Consider the following 19,214-nt stretch of genomic DNA (forward strand, 5'->3'; position numbering starts at 1 on the left):
TCACTCTGGTCTCCAGCCATAACTTACTGCCTTTAGAGACGGTAGTTAAAAATCTGTGCCGGTTGCCAGCCAGTTCACAGTGGGCAGCAGTCTCTGTGATGGAGATGCTGCTGTGTTTGGCGCTGATGGAAACCCCAGACTAAAAACAGCTGAACAACAAACTCCTGCCCCATTCCCTGGCCTGGATTACCAAAAGCAAGAAGCAAGTAAGTGGCCTCTCCCCACTAGCACCAGGTGATGGGAGACCTTGCTCCTGGCTGGGTGCTGAGGGACTAGCTCCTCGTCCTCTGCCTTCCTCCACACTCAACCGTGAGGGTTGTATGAAAAAATGCAGCACAACTGTAGTTCATGATGCTCCTCAGCCCTCTTTTCCCATGAGGTCTTGTCCTTCCTTACCTCCATCACTGATGCAGTGAAGCATTGTCCTGGATCCAGCTCCAAACAAACTGGTGCTACTCGCCTGCACGCTAATAGTGAGATAGCTGTGGATCAGTACTGATTGATTCTGGATTAAACAAGGTTAGGAGATACCCTTGTGGTGGAGCATCTCCTTCCATTTGAGTACTGTGGGCTGTTCTCACCTGGAGTGTTGGGAGGGAAGCAGCACAGATAGGTTTGGTTTTGTGCAGCACCTCTTCTCCAACAGAACAGGCGTTTCTTCCGAGTTCTGCCCGATTGCTTTGTCCTAGTGTTGGATTCAGAGGTTGTGAGCTCTGCAGTGAGGAAACTACTAAGGTGCCTTCCAGAATGTCAGCCCTTGAGCAAGCAAAATCTTGAGAGCAGTTGCAACTTATTCGATAGTATGATCAAAAATACTGATTTTAATTCTGTGTGTGTTCGTGTGCATGTATCCTTGCATCCATGCAAAGCCTTTGGTGAGTGACAAGCAACTCTTGTACTATCTAGTTCCAAACTTATTTTTAAAGCCTAGCTGTTCACTATTCCTAGTGTCAGCACGAGTTTCTGCTGGGACCAGTGGTTTACTGTGTTTTCTTTCGCCCCAAGAGGCAAGTGAGGTGGTAATGCCTGTTAACGTCAGCTGCAAAGCTTATCTCATTTCTGAGATACTTGTTTGGAAAAAAAGTTGGAACTTGGAGCCAAATACAGTGGAGACATAACTATTGCCATCCAACAGCTGCATCTGGGCTGAAAAATATTGACTGTATAGTAGCTAAGATATGTAATAAATGCTAACTTTATGTTAAACATATTGTCAGCTTTAGATTTAGTTCTTGGGTCAGAATATCTAAAAAAATACTTCTGAACAGTTCTTCCATCTATGCCAACAGCTTACCATGGCAACGTTGTAAAACAAAATGAGGTGTCTTTTTGAGACTTCGGTTGATCTATAACCCACTATATCTTAGGGAAATATGCTGTAAAGATTAATTAGCCTCATTGCTTACTGCTCTTACTATTTTTGAGACACTTTAGTCTTTCTCTATTTAAAAAGAAAATGGACTTAAAGGTAATGTGACTGTCCAACTGATACAAACAGGAGAAATCAGCCAGCATTTGTGAAGGAAAACTACCGCACTTTGCAACTTGAATTTTTTTGGAGCACAGCAGGACTTCTTAGGAGAAATTTGCATAATTAAATTACAGTGCTCAGAAAATTAAGAAGCTTGTACTGAGCCTTAGGCATACGGTTGAACCGGACTGATGGCATTATTAGGGATCAGATATAATGTTGGAATGGCAGAAACCTCTGTAGTCTGGAAAGATATAAACTGCATTTCTGCAAGAGGGTTCACTGACATTCTCCAAGAGCTGTGGACTTCAGCTCCTCTGTAGTAGTTCCTCCAACTTAGGATCTGGACATCTGTATTTTTGAAATGTCATGGACTGTCATAAGCCTGTCAACGCTTAAGTGCTACAACCTTGACTATAACAAAAGCTCACTTTTAGATCTTTGATCATCTAATGAAAGAATACCAAAGAACTCTTCTTTTTTTTTTTTTTTCCCCTTCTCTCTCTGTCCCACAGACATGTCATTATTCCAAATAAAATAAAATAACTGTTTACTGTCCTGCCTGAGGCTAGCCTGGTAGTTAGGGTCTCTCCTGTTAGGTAGGAAATGTGGGCTTCATATTTCAGAGGAGGGAAATTTAGTTTCTCCTTGTAAGGATGCTGATCATTGGACTTGAGCAGGAGAAGGGTTGTGATGCTATGTTGAACTGCACCTCATCACTGGTACCTCCTGAGAACGCTTCATCCAGGGTTGGGACCATTAATGAAGAGGGATGGAGAGATGGGAAATGTCTGAATACCAAAAAGCTATGATGGGAAGGAAAAAGGTCCTGAACTGCCCAGTGGCATCATGCATGTCTAGACATGCTGAGAAAAGGGCCCTTGTGCACTTGAAAATCTGTGACATGGAAAACTTCATTGCTAAGATGTCAGATGCTTATAAGGTTGGGTGGAGGCTTGTGGTGGTGCTGTGTGATCATGCTCACTGACGTGACTCCAACCGGTTTGACTCTGAAAGTCCAAAGTTCAGCAGTATCGAAGTAAAACCTCATAGATGCATAGCAGCAAAGCTGGCGTTGTCTAATCCACTCCTCTGCTCCAAGGCACTGCTGGCTGCACCCAAACCATTCCTGATGGAGAGGGATGGAAATAAACTACCAAAATCTCAGACTAATCACACTCCAGCCAAAGGGAATTAGTGAATCAGATCAAAATTTTACTGCTCTGATACGGGTGAAGTAACTTTCGATCTCCAGAGAAAGTTGGAAACTGGAAAGTTAGAAACAATTCCCCCTTTGATATATTTTTTGTGATTTTTGTGTTCTTGCTTAAGCAGAGGAAGTCACTAAGCAAGGATTGAACCCAAAATCAAGATTCCACCACTCAGTCCTCCAGGAAGAACTGGTTCAGGCTAATCTGCCTTTTCCAGCACGTGCCTCCTACAGCACAAAATCAATGTTTGCATGTTGGATGATGCACGGGGCTGGGACTCATGCTGTCTGATTTCCTGGGTAGGATCCTAAGAGAAGTAACGCAAGTCTCATGGATTTTATTCCTCCTTCCCATTTAATTTCCAATATGATCATTGTGAACTCTCTTCACTGTTTTTGCTTTAATCATAGTTAATTTTTTCAGAAGAACCAGGGTTCTTGTTTCTCCCTAGTGTGTAACATGAAGCAGTAGTGTTGTTAGAAGGTAACGCTGTTAACATGGTGATGGACTTCTGCTGTAGGGTAAAATGCCAACCCAGTGACTTATTTGAGATACAAGAAGAGTAAAAGCCAGAGGTTTCTAAAAAAATAATTTTTTTCTTCCCTTAAAGGGAAATTATCATTCTTACAAAACACTCTTTTTTTAAACTGAGTTTAGAAGTTCACAGAGTCCTGCTGATGACAAGCCAGCTTTGAAAAGTCCTGGTATTGTGGGCGTCTTCGCAGGGCTGGATTTGATTAGGTGTCTGGGATAATGCCCAGACATGGCCACACTGTTATTTGCAGGGTTGGCTTTTCTTTTCTTGCTCATTTCCTAACTGTTCTGACAACTCATACAAACACCATCAGCCTGATAAAGGAGCAGGACAGCACTGTTTGTGGGAACTGGTCAGCAAGAGACACTTGCTTTTTGCTCCTGGCTTTCCCACCAGCAAGCAGGGCGGGTGTAGAAGTGTGCTTAAGGAGAACTTTCCTACAAGCTCCTGCGTCGGTGTTAAATAAGTCCCTGGATTTGCTGATCAAGAGGGGAAGACATCTGATGAGTTGTGAATGAGTGTGGGAGCTACCCAAGCACTTGATGTTTTCTAAAAACCCACCTTTGGCTTCCCTACATCAGGTCCCAGTGTCTCTGTGTCAGAGGCCAGTGCCCCATCAGTTCGTAGGGTGAGAGGCGGACAAGAAAACACGTGGATGAGCAACTGGATGGGCTCACTCTCTTGGTAGTCAGTATGGCTTAGTAACTAGTATAGCGAGTTGTGTGATGAGATGGGAACCAGCTGGAGAGCTGTGGGTAAATCTGTGTTGTTTCCCGTTGTGTGAGATAGGGACTGTGATCCTGCCCTTCCTCACAGAGTGCTCTGAGATGTACAGGTGATCAGAGCTGCATAAGACGTTGGTGCTATTAATTAGGCATTGCTTTAGGTGTCTCTAATTGCACTTTTTTGAAGAGTGGTTCAAGTAGTGTTTCCAAGAGCCCAATGATAAATTAAATTTTGTTTCCAGTAAATAACCTAGCCAAGCAACTCAAACCATTGCAATTTTACATGGTACTATGCAACATTAAGTGAAGCCCTTGCCTGAAAATGGTTAATCCTACAAGGTTTTCAAAAAGCTATCAAATCCTCAAGTTGCTGGATTAAAAAAAAAAAAAAAAAACCAAACAAACCAACCAACCAAAAAAAACCCAAACATAAACACATTGCGCTCACATTGCGCTTTGCAATATGACCTAGACAGTGTTTCATTTGTGATGAACTGCATTCATGGGTGCTGGGGAAACGTAATGCTCGTGATACTGAAATCATTTGCAGGCCCCCAAGGAATTAAAAACACGTGTTAGGTAAAGAGTTAAATTATATCAAAACCAATCCAGACTCACTGTGGGATCATTCATGTGCATACAATGCAGAGTGTTCAAACACATGGTCTGGTGCTATTAAGAGATTTGTTTTTCTTGTATTTATCTCCTTAGGCCAAATGTAGACTATTGAAGCTTGGATTCTCTGACCCAAGAGTAGGAATCATTTTTATTCTCAGAGACTTTGATTAAATGGATTGACACATGTGTTTTGTTGTATAGAGTGGACACACACTGGGTTTCAGGAGCACCTCCTGCAAACTCTTTTTGTGTAGACTTCATTAATATTCTGTTAATACAGTCAAGGCACGCAGCACTCAGACGCTTAAGCATATTGCTGACCTCAAGTATGTGGATTTCCTGTTTAGTGTTCAGTGTGTAATGGTACACATGACTTTGTACTTCGTTGAGCCATCGGAAGTATTTTCATTTTTGTTAGATTGAGCCAGTATGGATGCAGTGAATGGAATGTGCTTTGGGTGAGAGAGTCTGTCTCAAAGAAAAATTACTGATTAACAGGAGATTTTGAGGGTTAGCTAGCAGCATTTAATGCAGTCACTGTATCAGACTGATGTGTCATCCACACTATGTTTGGCACATTGATCCAATCTGGGACCTCTTCTCATTGCATCTAGCACTTAGCCTGTGCAGCCTTGGACCTAAATTGGCACCTGTAAGCTGCTCCTGCCTATGCAGCACCTGGGTTCATACTCAGTGTGGTCAAGAACAACTTTTAAACCCCTAAGTGTTGTTGGGTTTGTCTCTCAATAGGTTCTCAGCATGGTGATCAATGCAGCTTACAAGCCAGGGAGTGTTTTACGAGAACTGCAGCTAGTGGAAGACCCTCAGTGGAATTTCCAAGAGGAAACGCTTAAAGCAAAGTAAGTCTTCAGTGTGTGCTCTTTTATTTGGGAGGCTTCAAAAATGGAACTGACTGGCGAAAGAAAAAGAAGAGAACAAAAGATTTTTTTCTATTGTGAGAGTTTTACTTTTCTAATTATCGTTTTGCTTCACTGAATTATTTGAGTCATTCTATAGCAACTTAAGAAATGAAATATTCACCTGAATGGTTCATTTCTATTGTCTTTCTCCAAGCAGCTGTCCTGATTTTGATGAGAAATGCCATGTTTATTCAGTGAAGTCCTGACTTCTATGATAAGCTGTTCCTATAAGCTTGGCTATTATTGAATTAACTCAATTCCTGGCCTTCTAAATGTAGGAGTATTACTGCTTTTAATATAGAGTCTGTCACTCTAATGCAGAAAAACCTGGTGAAAATGAATGGCACAAAAAAAAGTGCAAACAAAATAGTGGGGACACATTTTTAAGCAGGAGAGTGATTAGGACAAAATACTAACATATCGGAGATTCAGGTCAAGATTTGAGGCTTTTCAAGAATATATGCTTCAATTCTCATCTACTCAACACTTAAGAAAACTGGGTTATCTAGAAAATACTCTAGAAAATTCCCTTTCCAACTTTAAAATTTACCCATTTATGTCTTCTTTATGTAATGGTCACTACACTTAGGATGTATTTCAACCACCATTGTCTCTCTGAAAGAAGGGAGTCTCACCTAAACTCTCTGCAGAGACCCTCCAAAGAGCAATTCTTCCTGCTTCAAGATGGATGTCAACAAATAGTTCTTTGAAGACAGTTTTCTCCATTGACTAACTTGGTCACCTTGACTTTTTGAATACTGAAGTTAAATGCAGTGAATCTCACCCTTTGTACTGAACTCTGTTACTCCTTTTCAAATAAAAGCAATTTTCACTTGGTTATTTGAAATGATTGGCTGTCAAATATGGCACTATTGATTGCTATTGTATTTGATCTTCAGCCATGCAGATATTGCAGAAAGTTCATGTGTGCTTTTATTGAGGGAGAGAATTGAGAACATTTTATTCTGCATACTTGGAAACTGCTTTTCTAAAGGAGGATTGCAAATAGAAATGAAAAGCTACTAGAAAATCCTATTTTTAATTTGCTTCTTTCACCCATGTGGAAAGTCATGTTTTTGTGTTTGTCAATTGAAATTTTGTGGATGGAAATCTAAAAGTCATCCTTGCGCATGCAGATTTTCATTAAAAACAAGTCATTGTCCGTGACCTGGGTTTCATTGATTCCAGGCTCCCACACTTTGTACTAGGAAACATCAGATAATGCACTCCTGCAGTACTTAGCAGTTGGAAATCAAGTCATAATGTGCCATTTTAATATCCTGGCTTGCAAAGAGTTGACCTTACAGGCAGTTTTCCTATTATCAGTATCCAGAATAGGACTTTGTTGGGATTTCTCATTTGAGTGTGGTGATCTGCCTTGTGCAAAAGCAGCCATATCTAGTTCTTAAGGCTGCTGCAATCCTTATTTCTAATGGGAGACAGCCTGAAAAGCATTTAACTGACCATAAAGTGCAGGGATGTCTTCGTCCTTGATAGTCAGCTGTGTCTACAGCCCAATCCACTGCAACCCCAGGCAGCCTGCTGACGCCGGGTGTACTTATACCAGGAAGACCAACTCAGTGATGAGTACATGGGCTGCTAGAGATTGTCACTCATCTGTATCACATCAATCACTTATCCTCCCTCACTGTTACCCGATGTGCTAATCATACTGTGATGAGCACCTCTGTCTCCATTACTTTCCCCTATGATGCTTCTACCCATTTATTCCTGTGTCTGCTTCCTCCTCCCATCTATTTAGTAGGGCAGCCAGCCTGCTGGGATATACCTTATATCTACATAGCCTGACAGATAAAAGTATACCACTGCTTTCCAGCAAGGAGGTTTTGTATTTTATGTTGGCCAGCCAGTCACAGGCTGTGTACATGTTCCTGTATGATGGCTGCCCCAGGAGGCAGCAACCTCCGCTCTTCAGTGAGTCAAGCAGCATCTTTCAACTTTATCAAGCCACAGAATGGATTATTACAGGCTCAGAGCTGGGACAGCAAGTTTTGGAGTGACTTCTGAGCATAGCAGTGCATTCTCATTCAGTGTGGCGTTGTCCTTTGGCTCCTGAGGAGACAGAGCTCGTGGGCCTGGACAGCACCTTGTTGCTGTAGCTATCTGGCTTGGGCTGGAGCTCTGTTCACAGAGTGGTGCTCAGTGGTCATTCTATCTTGCCTGTGGGTAGTTTGAGTACTTTTAAGAGTGGGCGACAGAGGGTTGACATGCCCCAAGACTGTCTGGCTACCCTAGGACTTCCTTCTCTATTCCTTCCTGAGTTTGCTTGAGTTACTTCATCAGGAAGCATACCAGGGTTTTAATTGCATTTGGTTGTGCAGAAGCAGAAAAGAAAACATGCCTATGAAATCAGATACCCTGGGATGCACAAACAGCACATGACACTTTACATCAGGTATGACAGTCAGTTGAGCTCCGGAATCTTAAACAGAGACCTGTAATGAGCAAATGCCTGTCTAGACCAGCTTCCAGCTACACCAGTTCCCAATGGTGTCTTGCTGCTAATGATGACAGCTCTACAGCCAGCTGGAGTATCTGTGCTGTAATGTGACATGTCGTGTCACTGCCTTCCTTCTGATGTAGACTGACAACTCCTTGGATCTTGACAATGTTGTTGTTTGTTTGCGGTGACGGCTGCAGTAGGGTAGAGCAATGGGGAGGGAGGAGGACGGTGAAGAGAAGGCTGTTTTTCCCACTGGCCCAAATGCCAGATCATGCACTGCCAGGAATGCATTATCTCAGTACTAGGGTAACCTGCATTTAGTTTATTCTGCTGTCATGAGTGACCAGCGCAGAATCAATTACACTAGCCTTGCAAAGAAGATAAACAATTTAGATTGTCCAAAGAGATGTGTTTGCAATGCGTGATGGCAGTCGCTTCCAATCCGTGCTGCTGGCTCTCTGTGAAAATAGTCAAACCTGATTTATTGGTGATGATGAGTTAGAAATGTCAGGCCTAATCCTCTGAATTCCCATGAGGGCCAGCCGAAGCTGTAGGCATTCAACCCTTATAGTTTTGATGCTTTAAATTCAGTGCCTACATCTAGATTTGGCTTCCCAATTTTACGTAAAATGCTTGAGGGACTTTATGCTTTTTAAGGGTTTTCATAGGTGAGGGCTGTAAGTGGAGTGTTTGAACTAACCCAGTTTTGCAGGACTTTGGACATTAACAGTACCAGTGTGTGCAGAGAGTTACCTTCTGGGTCTTGTATGAAGCCCAGTTAATCAAAATAAGAAAGATGAGTATTCCTGGACTCCTTCATTAAATGGAATTTTGAGAGCTTCCCAAAGCCAGTAGCTGAACTCCAGGAATATTTATCCCCATCACAGACACCATTGCTTTGAACCAGATGGGACGCAGCCAGCTTTGCATAAGAGAACCGACCATTGCAAGGCCACTCGCTGTCATGTTTGAAAGTTGATGATGATCAGGGAATCACAGAATCACAGAATGGTTTGGGTTGGAAGGGACCTTAAAGATCATCCAGTTCCAACCCCCCTGCCGTGGGCAGGGACACCTTCCACTAGACCAGGTAGCTCAAAGCCCCATCCAACCTGGCCTTGGGAGGTGATAGTCCCCCTGTACTCTGCACTGGTGAGGCCACACCTGGAGTATTGTGTCCAGTTTTGGGCACCTCAATACGAGAGAGATATCGAGGTGCTGAAGTGAGTGCAGAGGAGGGCAATGAAGCTGGTGAAGGGCCTGGAGAACAAATCCTATGTGGAGAGATTGAAGGAGCTGGGACTGTTCAGTTTGAGGAGGAGAAGGCTGAGGGGAGACCTCATCACTCTCTACACCTACCTGAAAGGACATTGTAGAGAAGTTGGTGCTGGTCTCTTCTCACAGGTGATTAGTGACAGAACAAGAGGGAACGGCTTTAAACTGCAACAGGGGAGGTTCAGACTGGACATTAGGAAAAAATTTTTCACAGAAAGAGTGGTCAGACAGTGGAATAGGCTGCCCAGGGAGGGGGTGGAGTCACCATCCCTGGATGTATTTAAGGATCGTTTGGATGAGATGTTGGGGGATGTGGTGTAGGGGAGAACTTTGTAGAGTCGGGCTGATGGTTGGACTCGATGATCCCAAGGGTCTTTTCCAACCTGAATGATTCTGTGATCACATGATGGTCCGTAACTGGAGCTCCTAGAAGGCATTTTGTTCTCATGAACCTCTGATCTATTTCATCACCAAAGGAAGCTTCAACAGAAAAATCATATTGCCAGCAAAGTGCTATTAGCTTAATATTTTTGCTCATGGATTAGCAAAGATCCCAAGTATGTTTTTCATGGGAGTCGTTTCAGCCATAACTTTGTCCAGTTTTTGGGATCTAAGGGCAGAGAAAGGGGAAAAGAAAAGGAAGATTTCTTCGGCTTCAGCTGAAAAATCATTTTAAAAAGAACAGTGGTTTCTAAGAAAACTGAAAATGTTGTGCTCGACACGACTGTTTTTCAAGTCACCAGTGCTGCCATGCTGTGCATGCACGTTACTTACTGCTTGCAAGTGGTTGGGAAGATAGGAGCCCTAGTATGAAAACATCAGTAGGAGTATCAGTAGTTGGTAAATTTTTGAGCAATGCTAATGGAAAAGGATTTTCTGATTATATCCAAAGGAACTCTTTCCACATGGCTGTCCTAGAACAGCTCAGATTACATTTGGTGGTGTTTGTGTTAAAAATTTTTAGTGTGTGAGGAATATGGAAAATATTAGTAGAACCTGGTTTATAGTTGAAAGAGGTGCTGCCAAAGCCAAAATCATGTAAAAAATATTACTGCGGCCAGTACTAACACCTTGGGTTATTGAAACTGATTGCTGCAGTCATGTTGATCTCCATTTTGCCATCCATTCTGTTAATTGCTGTGTGTGTTGCATTCAAACCAGACTGTGAAATCAGTCAGTAGTTCATTTTCCTAGTTTCACCTTTTTCTTTCACCAAGCACTTTAGTACAATGGGTCCTTTCTGGGCAGCCAAACACAATCAGAAGCACACAGTTAGAAGAGGTCAGCCATCCTTGAATAATACCCATCAGGCAGCTTTCTCAGCTTATAAGGAAGAAGATCAAGAGGCAATTTGATTACAGTGCTTTTGCAGGGAAACAAAACCAGATGCTGTCGTTTCATCCTAGCGGTGAAAGTCAGAACAAGGACAAATAAATGTAAGTTAAATCCAGAAACATCGAGAGATAAAATGAGGCATAGGCTTCTGAGGTATAGGTACAGGTGCTCCTGCTGCTAGGATTCTTCCAATGTGGAGACCCTCGATGGGAAGCTGGTGGTTTTCTGGAAGTGATGCTGTAGTCCAACCAAAGTTGTTGGGGTTCAGGTGAAGGTAATGCAGTGAAATTCTGCAGCCTGTCACAGGAGTCAGACTGACTGACCTAATGGTCTAGGCCATCACTAAACTTAATGGCTCCTGGAGAAGTAATAATGGCAGGAGTCTTTTCAAACACACTGAAAAGAAATATATAACGTTTATAGGTAGATATATTTAAATGCCCGTGGAATATGTTCTTTTGATACTAGGTATTGCCAAACCCTCTTTAGCCCACCTGCTTGTGCAGCTATTTCATAAGGAAGCTGGGATAACAGTGCTCTGTATCTGGAAGGAACACTTCTTCCATTTTATGTCATCTGTCCAGGTCTGTCAGGCTGCATGAAGAGTTGGCTAATTAAGTCATTCATTCATTCATTCATTCATTCATTCATTCATTCATTCATTCATTCGAAGAATGAATGAATCCAGGAGTCCAGGATTGTCACCGCGACCTGGGGTTCTTGGAAGTGGGGTATCAGAGCCTGGTGCCCTGCAGAAATGCTTGTTTAGGTTCTGGAAGAGGTTTGTGTTGAGGTGATACTTTGGATCAAGTCTTTTGTGACATGAGGATGGTTGGACTGGGCTGTTCTCAGACCAAGTTTCATTTGGATACCCCTCTATAAACACTTTGTGTACTACAGTTTCAAACCCTTTTCCCATACCCCAGTGTTCACAGAAAGAGGGTTTGGGAGGGAGAGCAGCAAAAGGTGGTTTCTCAGTTGCTTTGTGCAACTCGGTAAAACATTCAGAGAGAGGGAATTGGGTCTGGGCACATGCTGTCTATTTTAACTCTCTGGCCAGGTCTTCTTTGTTTCACCTTCTCCTCCTCTTCCTCTTCCATATCTGACTTATAAGCAGCCGATTCCCTACTAGGGAACTGTGGATCTTAACGCACTCACAAATGCTTTGTCTCATTTTTCCTGACGACTGTATCTTTGTCTTTCATTGCCTCTCATCCAGTAATCCTTCTTTCACTGTCTCTCCCTCTTTTTCTTTTGTGTGTGTTACTTTTCTCTCCTCTGAGCACATTTATAATGCCTTAACACCAGGCGCTTGCATGATTGTCTCTTGTGTAGCATTCCTCAGGATGTGCAAGAGATGTTTTAAAAACCTTATCTCACTGTTTACAATAGCTTGGTGCTGCTGTTTAATAAATTATGGGGATAATTGGTTTTTCAGAGTTCACATCTACAATGTATTACGGCAGGGATGTAACTGTATCTTTCTTAGCCATTTATCGCTCAGAAACACTTCATATAAAACCCTGAAATAAATGTTTTAGTAGCACATGGATAACAAATTTAAGACCAAACTTTCATTGCAGATTTCTGCTCTAAGCATTCCCTGTAGGAATCAGTTTTTAGGGCCTTTTGCTGCAACCCCATTAAACAACTCAAGAGACTCCTGATTAGTTCCTTGGGTTTTGTATCGCCCACATCTCATACCAGTGAAGTCATCTGGCCCCCGTATGGCAGACAGTACAGTTTCACTCAGATACTTCTACACAATGTGTGCATCCCAGTAACCAGTCGGCACAATGAAACTGTGGTCTTGTTGTGAGGTGGAATGTGATATGAGAGCTGCCTTGAGAAGGGTGGCAATGGAGAAGACCAAGGGTGTGTTGGTGCTTATAGAGACAGTCTCCAGTGCAGCTGAAACACAGGGTGGTGACCAGAAGTCTCTGCAAGGCGTATAAGCTGCTCATCACATGTCAATATATGAAGAAAGACTACATCCCTCTCCCCAAAACTTTCCATCAGTTCATAGCATGGGCTTGCTGTCCTGTATAGTATCCTCACCAAGCCTGCTGTGATTTTTTTCCATCTCTTGCTGTATTTACAGATACATCCAGTCTGCACATTTATTCCTTCCCAAATCTTGTCCACACCTCTGATTCATTTCACCCTGCCTTTCTTTCCTCAAGTCCATTTGAAATGGAGCCACTAAAACAAGTAGACCTATTCTGCCTGCCTTCCCAAGAAAGATCCTCTTCCAAAAGTGATTAGGGAAGGTATCTCACTAACAGGAGAGTCTGGTCTGCAGCATTGAAGGACATCTCTTGATTGGTGACATGGGGTGTTGTGCTCTCTTCTAGATACAGAGGGAAGACATACAGGGCAACTGTTAAGATTGTGCGGACATCGGATCAGGTAGCGGATTTCTGCAGAAGAGTCTGTGCCAAGTTGGAGTGCTGCCCCAACTTGTTCAGTCCTGTGCTGGTGGCTGAAGTCTGCCCAGAGAACTGCTCTATTCATACTAAAACCAAGTACAGTGAGTATTGGCCAAAATGCTGCTTGTTGCTAGCTGGAAGTCAGAGCAGTGGGAGACTGCATGAGCTAGTGGTGAAGAACGGTTGTATAATACATTAATATTGAGTAGGATTCATCTCACCTGAGAGCAGTTATTTAATCCTGACTGGGCCACCATAAGCTCCCTTACTATTCTGTACAGAGAAATAGGCATCTCCAGAAAAATGTCCATCTCACTCCATCCTAAAATATGTGTTTGAAAGTCATTACATTTTGGAAGTCTTGACTTCTCTTCATACATAAAGTTAATATAAGGAGCTCATAAAAGGTACAAGCAGTGGCCAGCTAAGATTTAAACTGCTACATCTGAGACAGCTTTGTTAGGTGAGATGAATCCTGTCCTACTCCGTGAAGAGTTTCCGGCATACACACCAGCACAGGCCAGTGTCATGATGCTGAAGTGCTGGTAGGAGTTTGGGAGCACTGACTCTCTTTGCTCAGGATGTTTAATATTTAAACATGTTCCTACCTACACAAGGAGGCTGAAGTTAGGCATGTGTGCAACAGTTTTTTATTGTCAATGTTTCTGATATTATTGGCTCTTAAATGTATCAGGAAAGTGGAAGTGAGTGCTGTCCTTCTTCCTCAAAGGTTGCAAGAAACCAGTAAGTTTGATTTAAACCAATTAACTTCTCTTTGGTGCCAGAGTAGAAGGAGAAATGGGCACAGGGAGATATTCAGATCAGTGAATATGGATTTTTATATAAGTCTACACATGAGCTAGGCTCCTACCTCCCACTGATAGTAAATGAGGAGTAGAGCTGGAGAAGTACAGCTGGGGGAGCTCCAGCTGAGATTGTCTTATCTCAAAGTGGTGGTTGTGTGTGGCTGGATGAATTGTTCCTCAAAACTCCATGAAAGGCTCAGTTCAGTTATGAACTTTGACATGGGTGCCAAGTGCTCTTTTAGTTGTCCCAGGATACCCGAGCTGGTGAAGGGCAGAGTATCTGTCAGCCCCAGAGGATGCTCTAGAGCATGTCAGAAGGCATCTAACATAAACACCTAGTGTAAGGTCAGATGACTCTCACATCCTTAATTTCAACTTGGGCCACAAAATAGTTGAAGGTAATAAAAACCTGTTCCTTTGTGCATTGAACAAACATACATAATTTAATATAGCTGGCCCTCTCCACTCTCTGCTGAAAACATTAGCAACTGAAAGTGTATCCAAGACTTAACTCAAGCAGAAGGGTATTGGATCTGAAGCATGCTGGCCTCTTTCCCTCCAAATCACCGCTTGGCTTAGCGGAAGCTTTTCCTAAGTACATATTGTAGGGTTAAATTCTAAACTCCTCACTCATCACCAATAAATATGTATACATAAGAGCTGTTACACTCTGTGCTAGTCCAAGATGACATCTTATATTTACACTGGACATTTTTTCCAAATCAATGTATTTTAAAGTTTCCCATAAAAGTGCACCTAGAGTGCAGTACTGAAGCAGTAGCAATAAGCAAGCCAAAGTTTTCTTCTCTGTGGTTAAAGTTTTTAATGGGTATTTTGCTTCATTTCTCCAGCTTATTATTATGGGAAGAGGAAAAAAATCATTAAGCCACCGATTGGAGAAAATAACAACATGAAAAGTGGACATGTCAAGCCAGCCAGACGCAGAAAAAGGCGGAAATCCATCTTTGTGCAGAAGAAAAGGAGATCGTCAGCTGTTGATTTGAATGCTGCAGGCTCTGCAGAGGTATGTGTTGCACTGGGATAAATCAGCAAAAGCCCCTTGGTGCTTTTTTGTCCCCCCATCTGCATCTTCCTTTTGAGGGACTTCACGGCAAACCTTAACACTTCCATTTTCCAGTTTGAATCACTCCTTGCTACTCTGTTTTTCTAAGGTCAGACTGGTTTTACTGGGACACTTTGGGGACTTTCACCCTTGTCCATTCTAGAGTTGGAAAATGAAGGTTTTGCTCCCACCTTCATAATGCTCACTAGCTAACATGCTGTCTAATATTTTATCTTTGTTTTCCTTTGCATCCTTGCAAGACTGTAGGCAGGCAGATGAGCCCGTTAGATGCTTTGCACAGTATCTATCAGAGTGAAGGAGGTCTGTAATCCACGTCTAGGATCTCTAAGTATTATGATAAATAATAATAACTCATGGACCATTGTGGTTTCAAGGGCTTTCATTCTTTCATTAACCGTTCATAATATTTTTGGCTCACAACATGAAACAATAGACATTCTAGAAGCTTTAGAAAACAAGCAAATTATTTGTGTCCCAAATATACGGTGTTTGAGGCCTCAATTTTTGCAGTATGCCATGTGATATGACAGGGACCCAGCTTTAGCAAAGTTTCATGTCCAAATGCAGCCTGAAGGAGACTTAGCAGACTGTTCCCAGGTGGTTTTCCCATGATAGTAATGACAAAATTCATGTGTGGTTTCCTTTTCTCAGCTGAGTGCCAGTGATTGCTGCTTTGTGCAATGTGAAATAAAACTCATTTACTTAAATTCCCTCTACTTGAGCTGGAGAGGGATATTTTAGTCAGCTTTCAGTTGATTGCTTGCATCTTCATGACTTGGTCCTCATTTAGATGTAGTTCTGCTTCATTTCCTTAGATTATACCTGCTTCAGAGGAATTTAAACTCATGTTAAGCCTAAATCAACCATTAGCCAAGTTTTTCAGCCTTTCAGCCAATATAACTAACTTTGTCTAAAATTGCTCTTTCGCTTAAGACCTAAGCATATGGCTTGGATGCCTGCTCACACTTTGATCAGAGCTAAGCTGTCGAAGCCATTTGGGCCGCTAATGTATATATAAACTTGAAAATACACAGTTTCCATCAGTTGGTGTGTGCTTGCAAGTGCTATGTGACAGAAATAACAAGAATCTGGTATAATATCCTTTAAGTGGAAATCTGTGCTTCACCTTCAGCAGTTAGGTGTTGGGCTGAAAGCAGGGAAATCTGGGTGAAATCCTCTGTCCTGGGTTTTACAGAAATGCCAGCTAAGAAACTAAGTACAAGTATGCACTTGTACATCACAATATTTTTGAAAGGCACTGAAATGTCTTACAAGGAGCGGCTGAGGGAACTGGGGTTGTTTAGTCTGGAGAAGAGGAGGCTGAGGGGAGACCTCATCACCCTCTACAACTCCCTGAAAGGAGGGTGCAGAAAGCTGGGGATGAGTCTCTTTAACCAAGTAACAAGCGATAGGACAAGAGGTCATGGCCTCAAGTTGCGCCAGGGAAGGTTTAGACTGGATATTAGGAAGTATTTCTTTCCAGAAGGGGTTGTTGGGCGTTGGAATGGGCTGCCCGGGGCAGTGGTGGAGTCCCCATCCCTGGAGGTGTTTAAGAGTAGGGTCGACATAGTGCTTAGGGATATGGTGTAGTTGGGAACTGTCAGTGTTAGGTTAATGGTTGGACTAGATGATCTTCAAGGTCTTTTCCAACCTAGATGATTCAGTGATTTCTGTGATTCTGTGAAATTTCCTTCCTTTCAGTACCAGTGACACCTATGACAATTTGAAGCAAGGTGAAGGTTTAAATTCAAGCCTGTTTCTGGGTTTATTTCATCTCAAGCAACCTGAGTTTCATTTTAGCCTTTTAGTATTTTCCATTTTCCTTTCTCACGCACATCTGCAGTGCCAGAAGGTTTGAGATGCAAGCCCAAAGGAGGAACATTTCATGCCAGATGAGTTATTGCCATTGACCTTTTGTTAAAAACAAAAAATAATTTGTCCACCATGTATTTTTTCCTTCTACATTTCATAACAAATCTAAACTGAGGGCTAATCTACTTAGCACTGTAATGAAAATGAGATAACTCAGTTAAAATAAATGTTACCCTGGACTGGCGTGGGCACGGGTGTGCAGTTTGACCTAGCGGCTTTCAATTTGCTGCTGTATTAATCTCAAAGCCCGGATGCTGTTTCTTTGACGGTCCTTGTGCAGGAGAGCGAAGATGACGAGCCAGACGCAATGGAGGATGAGACGGGAAGTGAGGAAACCAGCTCAGAGCTTCGGGATGACCAGACAGATACGTCTTCTGCTGAGGTCCCCTCCGCCAGGCCCCGGCGAGCGGTCACCTTGCGGAGCAGCACCGAGTCGGACAGACCTCCTCCCACGGAGAGAGCCCGACGGAGCCGGAGGCCGCAGCCCCACTCCTATGGCGAGGCGGAGAAGTGCACGCAAGTCAAGGAAGTGAGTATGTCCATAGGCTTTTACTCCCAATTAATAGCAGTATTCTTCCTAAATCAACCTTAAGTGACAAGCCTTCCTCATCTGGGGAGGGAATCCCTGCTCTGGTTCTCCACACAAGGTAGTTTTCTTTATGAGAGCTTTTGTGTTTTTCATAGGAAATTAAGCAAGAAGAGGAAGAAAAGCTCATCCTGGACAGTAACCCACTGGAGTGGACCGTGACTGATGTTGTGAGGTTTATTAAACTGACGGACTGTGCACCCCTTGCCAAAATATTTCAGGAGCAGGTAGAGGTCTTCATGTTAACTCTTCTCTTTGTGTCTGTGGCGCTTATTCACATCACAAAAAAAAAAGCCACCTTGCTAGATTTGACAAAGAGATTATGATCAGACTTTAGATCCCCTCAGGCCAAGCTGTAGCACAAATTTTGGCAAGGCATGGAAACCCTTGGAAACTTGAATCAAAGCCTTGCCACATCCTCAGAGAGACTAGAAACACCCCAGCTGGAGTGCTTGTGAAAAACAGGAGGTTTAGACCTTGTTCATGCCCATGTCCACAGCATCATCCTGGTGTCACACAGGCACCTCAGCGTACCAACAGATAGTGATTATTTGGTACCTAGCAAGTTGTCTCTCCTAGACACATGGGTTCCACCCTATTTTAAAATATTAAAGCAGAAGGGAAGCAGAAAACTGCTGCTTGCACCCAAAACTGGCTGCCTGAATTTTGTCACTAACACCTAGATGCTTCAAGTATGTAGACACCTAGTTCCCATCTACATCCCTCTGAAGATCTGGCAGTCAAGCTCTTGGATGACCTAATTTTAGGAGATGCTAAGCATCTCCCTCTTAAGCAGATAGGTTTGCAGGGGCAGAAGCCAATGCTCTTCATCTCAAGTCAGTGTGAACGTGTAAAATTTAGATGGAAACAGCCATTCCTTGACTAATGAGTAACAGCTGCCGCTCAAAGTAAAGGGCAGCGCTAAGAAATCATAGTTAGAAAGAAGGAAGTGTGGTTTATTAGGCCATAGCCGATGGCAGTCAGTGGTATGGCCAACTGCACATTGAACTATCTCTGATTCTTCACCACGAATAACTCTGTACCCGAGTACAGCTGCTTTGACTGGGAGAAGTTGAAGTGAGAGTCTAGAGCACAGCTGAAACACTCCATAGCTGTAGTCACTGCGTCGCAGCATGCTCCGACCATTTGTTAATCAGCCTGGAATAACGCCAGGGCTTGTAAGCCAACCCTGTCTCTCCTTTGCCAAAGAGTTTTATGGGGACTTTAATCGAACACAGATGACTAGAGCTTTTCCTTGTGATTTGCAAGGAAGCTCTGGTGCAATGGGCCATGCCATCAAGCTTCAGTGGAGGAAGAACCTGAGCTGTGGACAGTCCTGATCAAAGCAGTGCTTAAGGTGTCCAAATCCTCCTTGTTTTTAATGCTGCCTAATCAGGGCCGGCCTGGGGAGTTTTATGTTGCCTGTGAGTTACAGTTCTTTTCTGCACTTCGTCTCTGATCCTCCCTAAGGGGTAAAATGCAGTTTTGTAGCCTGCTCGTCTGCTTCTCAGTCCATTAAAGAATAAAGAGGACTTGAGCTCTTAATTAAGAAGAGGATCATAACCAGCACAATAGCCAACAGAAATCCCTAATAAAATGGCTTTTGTCTAGGGTGCTAGTTCATGGAGTTTGGTGCATTGATATGCCTGAGGGAAGGATGTGATCTCCAGAGGTCCCTTCCAGCTCACACCATTCTGCGATTCTGGGACTTTAGAGATTGTAAGGGCTCTGGGTGGTCCAGGCCCCTCGGTCTTGGTTGTTCAGCAGCTGAAGTGGAACAGGGCAGGTCCTGGGTGGACCAGGGGACATGGCGTGGAGCAAGACAGACATAAATCTTTGCAGAACAAGTCACAGGCCAAAAGAGGTGGGGGAAAGGTCTGACT

The 19,214-nt window shown here is 43.1% G+C and overlaps 1 protein-coding gene across 1 annotated transcript in view; it reads left to right on the top strand.

Annotated features, from left to right (window-relative positions):
• Positions 1-19,214, top strand: part of SFMBT2 (Scm like with four mbt domains 2) — a 66,603-nt gene that overhangs the window by 39,474 nt on the left and 7,915 nt on the right. The window contains exons 11-15 of the mRNA XM_074828049.1: positions 5,311-5,420; positions 12,909-13,084; positions 14,641-14,813; positions 17,026-17,274; positions 17,430-17,558. Of these exons, the coding sequence (XP_074684150.1) occupies positions 5,311-5,420; positions 12,909-13,084; positions 14,641-14,813; positions 17,026-17,274; positions 17,430-17,558 (837 nt within the window). The remainder of the gene's footprint in view (positions 1-5,310; positions 5,421-12,908; positions 13,085-14,640; positions 14,814-17,025; positions 17,275-17,429; positions 17,559-19,214) is intronic.

This window comes from Strix aluco, chromosome 5 (assembly GCF_031877795.1).
Source record: "Strix aluco isolate bStrAlu1 chromosome 5, bStrAlu1.hap1, whole genome shotgun sequence".
NCBI lineage: Eukaryota > Metazoa > Chordata > Aves > Strigiformes > Strigidae > Strix > Strix aluco.